Source organism: Pyrenophora tritici-repentis, chromosome 3, assembly GCF_003171515.1.
Source record: "Pyrenophora tritici-repentis strain M4 chromosome 3, whole genome shotgun sequence".
NCBI classification, from domain to species: Eukaryota; Fungi; Ascomycota; class Dothideomycetes; order Pleosporales; family Pleosporaceae; genus Pyrenophora; species Pyrenophora tritici-repentis.
This window is the reverse complement of record NC_089392.1, coordinates 2348277-2362629: the sequence shown is the minus strand read 5'-3', so window position 1 is coordinate 2362629 and position 14353 is coordinate 2348277. Positions and strand designations below refer to the sequence as shown.

The following is a 14353-nucleotide window of genomic DNA, read 5'->3' as shown; positions in this document are numbered from 1 at the left end:
CATTAGAGACACTGAGCTGATCAGGGGGTTATCATTCCAGTTTTGGCTGGGGCGTATTCTTACCGCGAGCTAAATCTTTGCGTGTAACCGCTCTCGCCAACCAACGTCCATACTGATTGTCCTGATACAGGGCTGAGTAGCTTGGCAGCTCTCGCTCACTGCGCAAGTTCAGCTGGGCCTGGTTAAGTTAGAACGTGCTCTTTTGGTGACCGTTGTGCCAACGCTGGCCTTTGTGCACCCCAAATGGGCCCATTGGCTGGCCCCCAAGCGATGAAACGGTGGTAAGCTCATGTACACTTTGGGAGAGCTATATAATGTACTGTGTCCTCTTTCCTGTCTTTTTCAACCTTGTATTACTATGATGTCTTGTCGAATCCCCCTGTTACTTTGTTTTTCTAGCATCGTATTTCTGCAATGCGCAGCATCAGGCTGCTTTTGGCGCAATGGCACGGAGAATCCAAACAACAATTACGTACCCTGCAGCATCGACCCTTCCAATCCCCTCAGCACAATCTGCTGCGCGTCATGGGACGAGTGTCTACCAAATGGACTGTGCAGGAATACGGTAGACACAAACTTCTGGCGTGAGTCATGTACCAAGCAGGATTGGACGGAGGGCGGGTGTCAGGAGATATGCTCAACAGAGGTAAATCTTTTTGAGTTACCCCATATATGAAAGCAAATACTTACACCAAGTAGGACGAAGAGCAAAGAAGCATTGATATACGTGTACAGCCCTGTGATGGGACTGCTGAGTCCTTAATTTGGTGCTGCGGACCTACCAAAAACTGTTGCGCTGATGGCCGGAATATCACGAGATACACCGTTGCGGCTCGATTCGGCGATCCGTTACCCACCACTACGGTTCTCTCAAGTTCTCCTAGCGACTCAATGCCAACTGCTACAAGTCAGGGATCATCCATGTCTTCATCGAGCACTCATAACTCGACCATACCTGTTGGGAACAATGGTCTTTCTACTGGTGCAAAAGCTGGGATCGGAGTTGGTGCAGTACTTGGAGCTATCACAGTGATAGCGATGGGTATTTTCATCGCAAAAGCAATGCGATGGCGAAGGCAGGCTAGGGCTATCGCGCCGCCATACAGTGACCTTCCGAGACCACCCAGTAAAGAGGTTTACCAATATAATCTTGATGGACAAAATGTACAACAGCTTCCCGGACAGGAAAGTCAAGTGCACGAGCTCCATGCTTCTGGGTCTGTTTCAGAGCTCGGACATGTGGTAACACGCATCACCGATGGTCGTAGCAACGAGACGCGCATCTGACGAGTTTTGAAAGAGTTTTTGACTATCCAATGGTAGCGCAGATATTAAATTGGTAGTCTAGAAACATGATCACAGATAAAACCTCTATCCAAGAAAGAGTTTTAGAGTATTGCAGTAGAGCCTACTGGTACCAACATACGGATGCATCCGAAGCGTACCATAAAGGAGCATTAGTTGCACAAGCCCTCTCACACGAATAACAGCGCAGTAATACAAGTAAGCTGTTTAGTTATAGAGATGGTCTCCTATGTTTTTGCCGAATGCTTCGCTGTAGAACCTGTATCCACCACTCTGTGTTCTCTCTCCTGTCCTCCTTCAGGCATCAAACTCGAGGAACCTTTTGTGCGGAACTTAGTTGCAACAGTAGGTAGTACCTCCATTTTCGATCAGGTCTATAATCACAGTTCTGTTAGCGACCCAGTATACGAACACCTTTAATTCGGTAGGTACTTACCGCAAATTCGTGGAGGCAAAGTCCCATTATCGCACTATCAGGGTAGTTTTAGTACAATGTCCAGATCTTCCATTGACGATCAAGGCTACTTACGGCGTAGGTTATCTTGCAGGCACTGTTATTGCCAGTCACAATACAGTGGCCGAGCACAGATGGGGCGAAAAAGGCCACTGCTGCAAAGTAAAAAGTCGCCTTCATTGTGGAATGAGTGTTTATTTGACGGGGATGAGGGTATTGTGTAGATTTCGTAGTGATAAAGAAGTAATAGAGTGTTTGATATGCTTCTAAAACGACGACAGCCTCCAGTGTTCTTATAATCAGTTTCTTAGTGCGATTCTACCGAAGGGAGTCTTGCGCCTCTGATTCAACGATACGGACACGAATTAACGGCATCCGCCGTGGCTTGAACTTTTTCATAGCACATCCGAATAGGGTAGATTTACCAGGCATCACCCATCGTCAGTGAGCTCTAATATCCCAGCAAGGAGGGAACATGGTATAAAGCTCAGCCCCGTTCAGCACAGCGCTTATAGGCTTCGTCTATAGGCGTCAGCTTTATGTAGTGCGCAGCGACCCGTCTAGTCAGACTTGTCAACAATCAATCAGATCGGCATGATTGATTCCTATCTAGGCTAAAGGCTACCTAATGAAGTAATTCTTTAACCTATATAGGAATCAATCATGTCGATCGATTGATTGTTGACAAGTCTGCGTCTAGTGCGCTATGGAATAGCTCCCCATATGTCAGATACGATCCTGCGCTCGATCTGTTTCCTAGACCCATATTTCCAGGAGTACGAGTGGTAAGTACTGTGAAAGCTGACTGTTTTTGTAGGCCTTTCTTAAAGTTGGTCGTTTCAGGTGTTAGTTGTGGTGCACCGCCTCTTAGTTCTACAATTTGTCTAAACGTTCATTGACCCCCCAAATTAGATGTCAATGCTCGCTCTTCGATCGAAGAGCTAGCAGTCTAGACATGTTCTAAGCATTACTTTCCAAAGTGGTTCTGCTTACTTCTCATCTTGCGCTATACATGGATTGCATGTCCTTCATAGTTAGTGAAACTCCCATCTAACCCTAGTGTAGCTAGCGTGGAAATGGATCCCGTATAATATATTAATTATCGTTCTCGACCGTAGTTGATACAATCTAAGGAGTGTCTGGACAGCGATAATCTAAACATCAAAGCGTCCCCCGTTTGTTCTTCTATGACTAAGCTGCATGAATGCATGTTAGTCGCGTACTACAGTTTCTGGTGGTGTTTTTCGCATGCCGGAGTCTTCCGAGGTGGTCTCTCTGAGGCGTGGTGTTCCGGTACCCCGCATCACTCCACCGAGGCGGGGGAGACACTGCAGAAGCTTAACATCGGGTCCGTTACTTCTATTCGTCACGATCGAAGCTACAATGATATACAGCTCCTAGATGCGCCGACATAGACGAAACGAGACCTGGGGAAGACCCTAGCTTACTGAGCCGTGAAAGCATCCGGAGTGATTCCGTCACCGGGAAGCTACGCTGTGGAGTGATGATTTCACCCATAGACGCAGTGAGCTGACCACGATGCGATTTCCATTTTGTCTTATTGGTTTGTAAATTTTGGAGAGCTGAACATCTATGCCAGAACTAACTGCGTCCGCAGCTTTGCTTTGTTGGCCTACGCCTGCACTGCACCGTATGTGTCGATTTTTGAGTGCGGCCTTATTCCGTTCCCAGCTGGGCAGTTGAGCATAAAAAGAGAACATATCGTGGCTTTCCTTCCAAAGGGAACCCCTCTTTCACATTATCTTTCTATCTCTTCAAGTACCTGAGCATACGATTCCACAGCCATGGCCCCAGATCTGGAACGTGTCGATTCGGTGGACCCTGCAGAGACCTACGACTATATCATCTGCGGGTAAGTCGCTCGTATTGCATCCAACGCTTCATTCCATATATCGGAGACTATTACTTGCATGCTATCTATATGATCTCGTTCTGACATGTGCTTGCTAGTGGTACATCTGGCTGCGTAATAGCCGGTCGCCTTGCCCAAAACCTCAACGCCAGGATCTTGGTACTAGAAGCGGGCCCTGATAATGCAAATCTCGAAAATGTGCACATGGCTGGAGGGTAGGTTGATGTTCCGATGCCCAACGAATATTTAGTAATGTCACAGATGGAGCAAGAACTTCGACAGCGAAACAGATTGGAACATCATAACGGAACCAATGGACAAGGTAGACGGCCGGCAAGTCAAGGTTAGCAGAGGACGCTTTTTGGGAGGATCCAGCGGCGTCAATGGGACAGTGTGCATACGCGGCACCAAGCAGGACTATGATGACTGGGGCTTGGATGAGTGGACTGGTGACAAGATGTTTGAATATATGAAGAGGGTAACATGCTGCGACTACAACATCTTGAAGTTTTAGTTCCATTTGCTAACATTGATTGCAGGCTGAAACCTTCCACGCAAAAGAGTGGCATGAAGCCGATATGTCCGTCCATGGCACCGCGGGGCCTCTGCATATCGAGCCCCACGATCTGGCACCAATCTCTGAACTCGTCAAAGAGAGTTGCATTGAAGCAAGCCTTCATTATCACCCTGATATGTTCTCTACGGGCGAGACCGCTCACGGATGCGGTCATGTACCGAGGACAGTACACCAAGGCATCAGGACGACTGCCGCAGATTTCATTACTAAGGAGTTTCGAAGAGCGAACATTACGATCAAGACAGAGGTCACAGTCGACAAAATTCTTTTAGCCCAAGCTAACGGTGAAATGATTGTAACGGGTGTCGCTGCCATTACAAAAGCTGGCAAGAAGGTTGAGTATCAGGCCAGGAAAGAGGTTGTTGTCGCCGCAGGAGCTTATTGCAGTCCTCCAATCCTGATGCGCTCGGGACTTGGGCCGAAGGAAGAACTGGAGAAGCACAACATCGAATGTTTTGTTGACCTACCTGGTGTGGGCGGCAACTTAATGGACCATGTCGTAAGTCTCCATCGATCTCGCACTAATGATCCGCAACTGAACCACTGACTAACAACTTTGACAGCTATGCTTCATCTTCTACGAAGTCTCAGAGCCAAATCTCACGAATGACCACCTAGTCTACCACGACAACGCTATAGCCTCAACCTACCAGCTCTACCAAGAGAACAGGTCCGGCATCCTCTCCACCTTCCCGTTCGGTATCTTCGGTTACGCCCGCCTAGATGATCGTCTCAGCGACTCTGAGCTCTGGAAAAGCGCACCTCGAGAACCCGGCCGCGACCCGATGGGCCTGACCCCGGGCCAACCCAACATCGAAATCTGGAACACAGAACTCTATGGTGGACCCAAACAATACGACGACTTTCCTGTCGACCACAAGCACGTTTTCGCCATGTGCGCGTTGCTGTTCAACCAGCATAGCAGAGGCAGCGTGAAACTAGCGTCTGCAGATCCGCTACAGAACCCAATTGTGGACCACAAGTACCTGGATGATCCGCTGGATATGCTGGTCATGAGCGAGGGGTGTCGGTTTGCGAATGAGATAGTAATGAAGGGCTCGGCGACAAAAGATGTTATCAAGGGAAGTTGGCCGCCGGATCTGACACATCACACGTATACCAAGAGGGAAGATTGGGAACCGCATGTTAGAAAACATGCTACAACTTGTATGTCTTGTTCAGTTGTTCGCATCGACCGTAACTAATGCTCTCAGGCTACCATGCATCTGGCACCTGCGCGATGGGCGCCCCTGATGACAAGAACGCTGTTCTGGATTCGCGCCTACGTGTGCGTGGTGTGAGGAATCTGCGCGTGGCCGATGTATCCTCGGTGCCCAAAGTCAATAATGGGCATACGCAGATGGTGGCATATGGAATCGGAGAGGGTGCGGCGCAGATCATCAAAGAAGATGCCATGGTCAAGGGAAGAAGAAATAGCTTCTTAAGGCTTACAGCCGAGATCGAAGGATACAATTGTTAGTGATGGGTCGTATCATAGAGAGCTCTGGCGAGATAGTCGCAGGGATACCAAGACCAAATTGCTTAGTTAGTGGAGTGAACATTCCATGTATCTCGTACTCAGTGGCGTAAAATGCTCCCACTACCACCACGATCAGTGGCCTTGATAAGCAGGGAATTTGCGGAACTTTCGTGCACCTCAAGATCGTGTGGCAAGTTCGTAACAAACTCTCTGTGGCGGTTATGAGGAGAAGCGGATCACGTGTGCCACGTGATGGTGATACGTCATGTAAATAGACCCTGCTGCTGCCTTCAAAAAAGGTGAGCACAACAACAGAGAACACACACAATATACTCTGATTACTGCCTCGCGCGGTTACACTTTAATTTATTGCATTCACTGCAACACTCTCGCCGCCGTAACGTCTGACCTGCCATTTCGCGGAAACTGCCATTGTACGGGCCGATGGCCGATCGACACAACACAACACGAAATTTGGATGAAACGTTATAGTATTGCTGACTGTACCAACACCTTACTACTTTTTTATTGGCTGTAGAACACGGATTTGTGGGCGCGCTGCCTTTCCAATTACAGAGTCAATTTGTCTACACGATGGTCTTACCACCATCAGATCATGATATACAGTTCGGCCCTGTTGTCCTCAAGCTAGCGCAGAATTCCAGAAGCGGCATTTGAGTATCTAGTCACCAAGTTCCCCTATCTTGTTCTGCGACTCACTATCTCACTTACGGCCACAACCACCTACTCCCAGCCGTCTAATCCTAAGCCCAAAGTCCTATTATTTGTAAGAGATTTGAACACAAACTAACGACTTCGGCAACGATGAAGCTGTTAACGCCCGCACTCGTCCTACTTTACGTATCCACCGCTTCAGCCTGTTCATCCTTTTGCGTCTGTGAAGCTCACAACAATTGTTGGATGCCAGCCGGAAAACACTGCGATGAAATCTGTAAGCCATATAGTGGCGCGATTGATTGCTTTTTCCTGGCGTTCATGAACTTCACTACTGACCAATGCTCGAGATTCAAAGTATGTGTCCTCTCATTGTCGATAGCGGAGTGTTGAGAATGAGGTAACTGATTGATGACTATAGAAAGATTAAGGTTGTGACTTCAGAGGGTCATGCTTGGCAGTTTGGTTGCGGGATCTTTAGTAAGGGAAATGCGTGAGGGTTGGAATGTGGGTGATGAGGATTCCGTGATGAGTAGAGAGATAGAATTGTTCGGGAGTGGAAGTATGTTGTAATAGTATCGTCATCCGTGTCTAAGCTTCCTGTTCGCGGGTGACTCTTTTCCAACGCATCCCACTCTCCCACAACCTGAGATATTTTTCCCTCCTTCCCAGGCAAACTTGCAATAACAATGAAGCCCGCTAATCGTTGCCACATGCGCTGCATGGCCATCGGCGCAAGCTGATCGACAAAACCAAAGATGCAGTCTTTATAAGCCGATCGATAAAATCAAGCATGCAGTCTCTATAAGCTGATCGACAAAACCAATCATTCGGTCTGGAGAAATTTCCACAGTAGTGCTCCAAGCAATAACACTGACCCAGCACCAGTCAGTCACTACACATAAATGTCCCTGAGAGACGTGAGTCTTTTTATCTCAACACCTCTCCAAGATACAGTACTCTCCCACTATCTCGTTCTCTTGCTTGCCAACATCAACACGACCCACAATCAACCACCCACTCGTCAACAAAAACCCTCAGACAGAAATGAAGCTCGCCACTCTCATCCTCCTCTACGTATCCGTGGCATTGGCGTACAGTATCTACTGCGTCTGTAACAAGGGATGTTTTATACGAGGCAAACGTCGCAATTGTGATGAGTATTGTAATGTTCATGGTGGCACGGCACTCTGCCAACCATTTGGTTGGATAGCTATGGTACATTGCTAAAGCGTATGTTCTTATACTGAATTCGCACATGTTTGGAATTGTAGTTGCTTACATGTAATAGCTGAAACCAGGCAATGAGGGTTAGGGAATTTACATCAGGGTGGGTGCACGGGATGAGATGAATACGTGGGTGGGTAGATAGCTGTACGACATGAGGGATGTGGTGTTGTGGAGGATTTCATGTCTAATATAGTGTACATTTGTCGAAGCCCGAAGCCCGAGTATCTGTCAGATAGTCCTATCCATGGACTTTAGTCTGTGTACTGTGGTGTAGTAGCTTGTCACGTATTCAGCGTTAGGTAATCGGCGCTAGGGTTGAGTATTTCGGGGCAACTCCGCGGGGAGAAGCTCGACAGTTATCGTACGCCATTCTTAATACTACCGTTTATTATTCGGATACCTTCTTGTTCTCTACTCTCTACCGATTGCGGGTCGGCAGCCTCTCTTCTGACTATTGAGACTATCCCTCTACCACAGTACATGATGGTGCTTGCCGGGTATCCTACTCGACAGACCTAATAAATGACACAAACCCAACACCTGGTATTCTACAATTTGAACAATCCCAAGTCCAATCAACCACACACCCACCATCGTATCCTCCACCCGGCCTAATAGCCCCCACCCATGCCTCCCCTGCCCTTGCCGTATCCCCTGCCCCTGGCAGCACCCGCACTCGTACCGCCCCTCTCCGCCACACTGGCGTCCTTGGTGTCGCGCCAGTTGGGGTAGCGCATCATCGTCCTGTTTCCCTCAGCCCATTTCTTGCCCTCGGCTTTCTCCTTCTCAGCCAACTTCTCGAAAAAATCCTGTACACCGCGTGCGCCTGCAAGTGGTGGCAGTACCAGACCGCCGTGCATTTTGAAGTGGCGGATAAGAAGAATGTCGATTAAAGCCTGATTACTAACGATGTCTTGAACACCATGGTGTACGTCATTAGGATGGGTAAGACCCCAGATCACCTGGCTAAGTACATGGGGGTTGGCATCGACAAGGTCCTAAGAAGAGAAGAGAGGTTAGCAGGAGCTCTTGACAGGAGAAAGGTGGGAGGAAGGGAGGGGTCTTACGATGGCATTGGAGATCTTGACCGTGGTAGCAACGTCAATGTCATGGTTGTAATTTGCCGGCTTGCCTTTGAAAGTTCGCCAGAAGGTAACAATCGACTCGTCTGCGTACTGCTCCAGTAGAGTCCGCTCATGATTGTGGGTGCGGTCTCGACCTGGTAGGTATTTCATGCTGGGTGTCCATGTAGAAGGAGTAGATGTGGGAGCCGGAGACATTTTGAAAGGTCTTGTTCGTGGTAAGGTTGAGATTTTGAATAAAGAGAGTGAGTTAGGAATGTATAGTAGAGGATGTGTGTGAGAGAGGATGATATACAAGAGGGGGGCAGAAGCAGTCTTTATATACACGCCCAAGGTCAGACTGAGCAGGAAACAAACTTGCCGATCGATTGCCGCCCCCCAGAAAGGGAGCGAGGGAAAGAGCGCAATCTGGCATTCGCTGTTCAACGCCCAAAGCGCGCCTTCCAGTCTTCCGGAGGAGCAAGGTAAACGAGCAAGGGATGCGAGGTAAACGGCCTTGGATCGTGAAGTGAGAGGGATGGGCGAGGGCAGACTGCTCTTATACCGCTCTTGTATTGGAGGAGAGCATATGCGCGTGATAGGTTGGGGCAGGGGCTGAGGTGAGTGGACGGTAAGAGGACGGATTGCGGTGTCGAACTGACATAGCGCAAACGGATGCGTAGATCTCATGATAGCTCCTCGGGACACAAGTAGACTTAGCGCAAAGAGAAGGAGCTGATCTGGAAGGATGGATTGCGGTGTCCTACCGACATCGAGCAAACGAATATATGGGCCTCGGGACACAAGTGCATGTCGGCCTAAGGGGGACTGACATCAAGTAAATGGATGCGTGGATCTCCTGATAGCTTCTCAGGCCACAAGTTAGCGTTGAGCTGAGAAGAAGAGCTAATGTGACAGGTCAAATTGCGAAGTCCAACTGATGTGAAGCAAACGAGTGCGTAGTCCTCCTGATAGCTTGGCGGGACGTTGAAGGGCGCTAGCATTGCATTATCTCAGTAGAACCTTTCACATGATACAGGTACAGCGATTGCGACAAGGAAAAATGATCCGGCTATACGCATCTGATGAACTACATCTTCTGCATCGCAGCCTCCGTAGCCGAAACAGTCAATCCACGTGCGCCGCTGTTTACCCTCATCTGCTTCTCCTTCTGGATCACCTTCCGCTTTTCCGGCTCCGCCACCTTCGCAAACATGAGCTTGTCAATGCCCAACTTCTCAGCTGTAGCTGCGATGCCTGCTGCGAACAAACAGAGAACCACAACCAGATCAACAATGTGAATACCCCACCACCAATGCTGGATACCAACGCCGCAGGTATTGAACTCGAGTACCCACTCTCCTTTCTCGCCTTTGTCCTGGTCGAACCATGCAGACAGAAATCCGGCGTAACCCGAGTACTCGCCCATCATACTGCGGAGCGTGATCTCTCGAATGTGCGGCGTGGACTCGATCCTGGTACACTTGTTTGGCGGGGTAATTTCATAAGGGCGGTGTGGGAATCGACGAGCACGCCACTTGGGTGGTGGGGACTCTGAAGGCTCTGGAGCGGTCTCAGCCGTTGGTTCAGGTGAAGATTCTGGGGTAGACTCGGACTCGGACGTGGATTCTGTTTGATCGGACTCGATGTAGGTGTTGTTGGCGATGACGATATTGATATCAACACCATCAATGTCCATAGAAGTAGCGATCATGGTGTCGTTGGCTGGCCAGTACACCTCATCGCTCTTCACGTCTTCGATCCGGCACACATCCTCTACGCCGGGTTGCCGGATGTAATGCACAACGTCACAGCCTGCATGGTCATGACCATTGATGATGATTCCGCGTCTGCCGAGTCCCTGGCCTGCGGCGTCCTTGTTTGAAGTCATCCCAAACATTCCCTCCAAGACAATCTTACTAGCGTGGTATGATAGCATATTCTGCTCTTTCAGACCCCCACCATTTTCAAAAAAGTCAAAATATGGGCTGTCTACGCATATCCCGGCCTCCTTTTCAAGTGGAATATGAGTGAGGAGAATGGTAGCATGCGTTTTGTCATCAACTGGGAGAGATGTGGTTATGACATGGTTCAGGTAGTCGTAGGTTTCGGTTTGAAGCTCACTAGACCAGGCGGGCGTATCCAGGTTCATGGTATTCAGGACCACGAGGCGGAGAGTTGGTGGCGTGTTAGATTTCTGTATCGACGGGTTGGTGCTGTTCTGGCGTAGCTCATCTGGTAGGGTGAACCATATATCCCAGTTGACGCTGCCGAATGCCCGTTCAAATCGCTCAATCCGTGACTCGTCGATATCTCCACCATAGCCAATATCATGGTTTCCAGCTATATTGATGACACGCTTCGCCCAGTTCTTGTCTGCGCCAAGTACTTCGGTTGTGCCACCCCACAATACCTTTCTCGGGGGCTTCTTATCTTCTTCTTCTTCTTCTTCCTCGCTTCCCTCCTCTGTTGGTTGCTCTGGATATGTCTCTTCTGCCGAATCACTGTCTTGCTCTATTGTTGAATCTGATAGTGGTTCAGCTGGTGTCGTTTCCGCATCTTCGCTATCTGGGTCCGTTGCTGGCTCCACTATAACCTTCTCCTCTTTTTCCATGTCTAGATTTGTTGTTGAGGCCTTCTCGCTAATTTGTTCCGTTATAATCCCCCCCTCGTTCGCGATGTCTGAATCTTTCTTCGACACCTTCTCATTATCTTGGTCTACTGCTGCCTCCGCCGCAACTTCATCTTTTTCAATATCTTGATCCACTGACTCTAACCCCTCCACCTCAACAGCACCAAACACCCTATCCGGCACCTTCTCCAACCCCCTCATAACAACCCCCCAATACCTCCCGGCTCTCTTCCTAAACTCCCCATCCGTAACCCACTGGCTCCCCAACAAATCTCCTAGCACACTCACATGCGTAGGCCTCGTCCACCACCTCAAACTTCTCACAATATGCGCAAGATAACGATCATTGCCCCAAAGATCAATTGCCTTCCTCTTCCCCTCCAACCAAACCCCAGCATCCCTCAGCACCCCTTTAGCGGCCTTCTTGCTAATATCCCGGATTTCGGTTATGTTATTGGCATTGCGGAGATCAGGCACGAGGTTCTCAAGCGAGGGGAATATGAGAGCGGTGGGGTCGGGAAGGGAGGAGTCGCCCTCTAGTTGCGGGTCACCGAGGGAGAGCAGACGGAACGGCGCAACAGCAGGCAGGTGGTGCGGATTCGTGGATGACGACGACGACGGGGGTGTAGGAAAGGCGCAGCCGTGCAATACTGGGTACAAGTACAGCCATGTTGTGCCGATGAGGGCGACGGGAAGTAGCAGCGAGGCGACGCACAGGAAGAAGCGCGAGAGTTGCATTGATGTGCCTGCTCAGGCGGGATCAGAGAAAACGAGAAAAGAAAGGGGGAAGGGTATAGCAGATGAGGTTTGGTTTTCACATGTTTCGCGTCTTTACATGGATTGCGGCGGTCCCTGGGGATGCGTGGCCGACCCATGTGGGACGCGGAAGATTAGCAAGGGTTTCGGATGGAACCAATGAGATGGCCGCATTTGCGGAGAAGTATCACTCTCAGCTTTCTTTGTAGTCGAAGGGCTTCACCGAAGTGCATCAGAAATCAATTTTGGCCTAAATTTTTCGCCGTCTACGAGCGCAACCCTATCAAACAATCCTACTGTGAGACGCCAGGTCTTGTATCTCCAACTAACTCCCGTCGTCGTCATCTATCCCAACAAATCGCCCAAAGCACCGCCAGCCTTGTTTCCAGATTGTGGCGTTTGTGCGGGGGGCGTACTTGCAGTTGCGGGAGTACCCCATAGTCCTTGAGATGTCTTTTGCTTGGCCAAGTCGCCCATGGTGACCTTCTGCGTTGGCGTCGCCGCTTTCTTTGGCGCGGCTCCAGCAAGAAGAGATGCGAAGGCATCACCACCTGCTTTCTTAGGAGCACCTCCTCCAATTTTTCCGCCCATAGCCGAGGGTGTAGACGCTCCTGAGTGAGGCGCAGGCTGAGGAACAGACGTGAAGTAGTTGGGGCCTGCTGCTTGGTACCCTGTGGGCTGAGGTGGCTGAGACATGGGCATGCTCATCTTGTTTGCCGGTGGTGGTGAGACGGTAGCAAACAGGTTGCTCAAGTTGTTGTTCTGCGCGGCAGATTGAGCTTGTGGTGCAGCGAATTGAGTTGAGGAAGTGATGGTAGAGGTAGATGCCGGTGGTGCCATGTTGAAAGCTGATGTGGCCGGCTTTGATACTGGTGCTGCGGGTGCTGCGGACTGGAAGTCGTCGAAATCGTCATCGTCGCCAAAGTCGTTACTTACAGCAGCAACAGGCTGCTTTCCTGCCGCTGTCGACGTGGGCGCTGGCTCATCGTCCCAAGCCAGTAAATCCACAACAGGCTCAGGTTCCTTGGGCTTTGGTGCTTCTTTCTTGACCTCCTTCTTTGGGGGGGCTGCTGCAGTCTCCTTCCGTCGTGCCGGGGCCGGGCTAGCACTGTCGCCCTCGTCGTACTCGTCGTATTCGTCAAATCGATCGCGTCGCTGCTGGGTGTCTGCAAAGCCAGACTGGTTGCCCCCAAAGCCGCCACCATCGCCGTAAACCTCACCTCTGTAACCACCATAGTCTGCCTGCTCGCTGCCAAACCCGCCGTATCTGCCACCGCCTCCACCGCTGGTGCCGGAAAAGCCACCCACACCGAGGCCAGCCCCGCCTTCAACACCCCCGAACTTGTTCCTGTTTGCGCGTGCCTTCTTACGCTCGGTTCGAATGCGATCTACGTCGCTGAGGAGATCGGCGAGCTCTTTCGCGCGGTTTCGGACGTTGATACCCTGGTCCTTGCCGTTGGAGTCGATGAAATGGAATTGGCGTAGCATTTTGAGGAGAGAGACGTGAGAGCGCGCATCGTCGATTACTCGTTCCGAGCCGTTCTTGATTAGGTATTCGAGAAGTTGGAGGGCCTAGTGGGTCAGCAATGTTGGGAATGAGGGCTGCTCATAATACCTTGTATATCTGCCTCCACTCTTCTGATGCCTTTTCTGTGAAGCGCTTGTAGATCATGGGCATAATCTCATTGAGTAGTTGACTGCGCCGTTAGCAGCCGCCTAGAAGTCTGTAGGTGGCAGAACCTACTAGTTGAAGGTCCCATTGGCGATTTCCTGTAGCGCAGTAGATGAGGCACCTTGTCGTCCATTAGTTACTAGTCGTGCGATGCGGATATGCGCGCTTACCCCATGGTTCGTTGTTCGTCGCCTCGCGGACTTTGGCCTCCATCTCCGTGTAATTCATCACCGCTACACAGAGTCTTAGTACTGGCCAGCTGGCGTCGCCCAATCCTCGACATACCATTTTGGGCTTTGCGGAATCCTGCCTTGAGGTCGTAGAGCGTGAGATTGCTCACTTGGTCTTTCAAGCTGTTGAGATCCATCTTGGGGAGGTGCGCGTTATTTTGGTTGTGTGTCGATGTGGCCGAAGTGGTATTGAGGTGGCAGCTATCGACCTGCGACGCGGATTCGGTAGCGGTCCCCCGAGCGTTCCAGGGCAGCTCACAAGGCTCGGCAATGTCTGAGGACTCAGAGGTCAATTATTCGAGAGAACCTGAGTCGATGTGCAAACAGTGACACGGAGATATAATTGTATTGGGCCATCAATGAATCTTACACAATCCGAGCTTTGGGCTTTCCATGCATTCACGTGAC

At 50.2% G+C, this 14353-nt stretch overlaps 9 protein-coding genes across 9 annotated transcripts; 4 read left to right on the top strand and 5 right to left on the bottom strand.

Annotated features, from left to right (window-relative positions):
* Window positions 1-358: 358 nt before the first annotated feature.
* PtrM4_082660 (uncharacterized protein) lies at window positions 359-1287 on the top strand (the record flags this gene model as incomplete). Its single annotated transcript, XM_001940397.2, has 2 exons — window positions 359-646; window positions 700-1287. 2 exons carry the CDS (start codon window positions 359-361, stop codon window positions 1285-1287), a joined length of 876 nt encoding a protein of 291 aa, XP_001940432.1.
* A 351-nt stretch (window positions 1288-1638) lies between these two features.
* On the bottom strand, window positions 1639-1939 carry PtrM4_082650 (uncharacterized protein; the record flags this gene model as incomplete). The annotated part of the gene is made up of 3 exons (XM_001940398.1): window positions 1639-1679; window positions 1742-1775; window positions 1835-1939. 3 exons carry the CDS (start codon window positions 1937-1939, stop codon window positions 1639-1641), a joined length of 180 nt encoding a protein of 59 aa, XP_001940433.1.
* A 1625-nt stretch (window positions 1940-3564) lies between these two features.
* On the top strand, window positions 3565-5689 carry PtrM4_082640 (BetA, Choline dehydrogenase and related flavoprotein; the record flags this gene model as incomplete). Its single annotated transcript, XM_066106542.1, has 6 exons — window positions 3565-3632; window positions 3731-3847; window positions 3894-4110; window positions 4172-4708; window positions 4773-5376; window positions 5424-5689. 6 exons carry the CDS (start codon window positions 3565-3567, stop codon window positions 5687-5689), a joined length of 1809 nt encoding a protein of 602 aa, XP_065963480.1.
* An 825-nt stretch (window positions 5690-6514) lies between these two features.
* On the top strand, window positions 6515-6861 carry PtrM4_082630 (uncharacterized protein; the record flags this gene model as incomplete). Its single annotated transcript, XM_066106541.1, has 2 exons — window positions 6515-6721; window positions 6790-6861. The coding sequence occupies 2 exons, from the start codon at window positions 6515-6517 to the stop codon at window positions 6859-6861; spliced, it is 279 nt and encodes a 92-aa protein (XP_065963479.1).
* Window positions 6862-7411: 550 nt separating this feature from the next.
* On the top strand, window positions 7412-7679 carry PtrM4_082620 (uncharacterized protein; the record flags this gene model as incomplete). Its single annotated transcript, XM_066106540.1, has 2 exons — window positions 7412-7582; window positions 7656-7679. 2 exons carry the CDS (start codon window positions 7412-7414, stop codon window positions 7677-7679), a joined length of 195 nt encoding a protein of 64 aa, XP_065963478.1.
* Window positions 7680-8062: 383 nt separating this feature from the next.
* PtrM4_082610 (uncharacterized protein) lies at window positions 8063-8874 on the bottom strand (the record flags this gene model as incomplete). Its single annotated transcript, XM_001940401.2, has 3 exons — window positions 8063-8205; window positions 8277-8592; window positions 8662-8874. 3 exons carry the CDS (start codon window positions 8872-8874, stop codon window positions 8063-8065), a joined length of 672 nt encoding a protein of 223 aa, XP_001940436.2.
* Window positions 8875-9745: 871 nt separating this feature from the next.
* PtrM4_082600 (uncharacterized protein) lies at window positions 9746-10087 on the bottom strand (the record flags this gene model as incomplete). Its single annotated transcript, XM_001940402.2, has 1 exon — window positions 9746-10087. One exon carries the CDS (start codon window positions 10085-10087, stop codon window positions 9746-9748), a length of 342 nt encoding a protein of 113 aa, XP_001940437.2.
* A 1082-nt stretch (window positions 10088-11169) lies between these two features.
* Window positions 11170-12025, bottom strand: PtrM4_082590 (uncharacterized protein; the record flags this gene model as incomplete). The annotated part of the gene is made up of 2 exons (XM_066106539.1): window positions 11170-11181; window positions 11246-12025. 2 exons carry the CDS (start codon window positions 12023-12025, stop codon window positions 11170-11172), a joined length of 792 nt encoding a protein of 263 aa, XP_065963477.1.
* A 363-nt stretch (window positions 12026-12388) lies between these two features.
* Window positions 12389-14082, bottom strand: PtrM4_082580 (ENTH multi-domain protein; the record flags this gene model as incomplete). Its single annotated transcript, XM_001940403.2, has 5 exons — window positions 12389-13615; window positions 13659-13740; window positions 13788-13836; window positions 13886-13948; window positions 14001-14082. 5 exons carry the CDS (start codon window positions 14080-14082, stop codon window positions 12389-12391), a joined length of 1503 nt encoding a protein of 500 aa, XP_001940438.2.
* Between the last annotated feature and the right edge of the window lie 271 nt (window positions 14083-14353).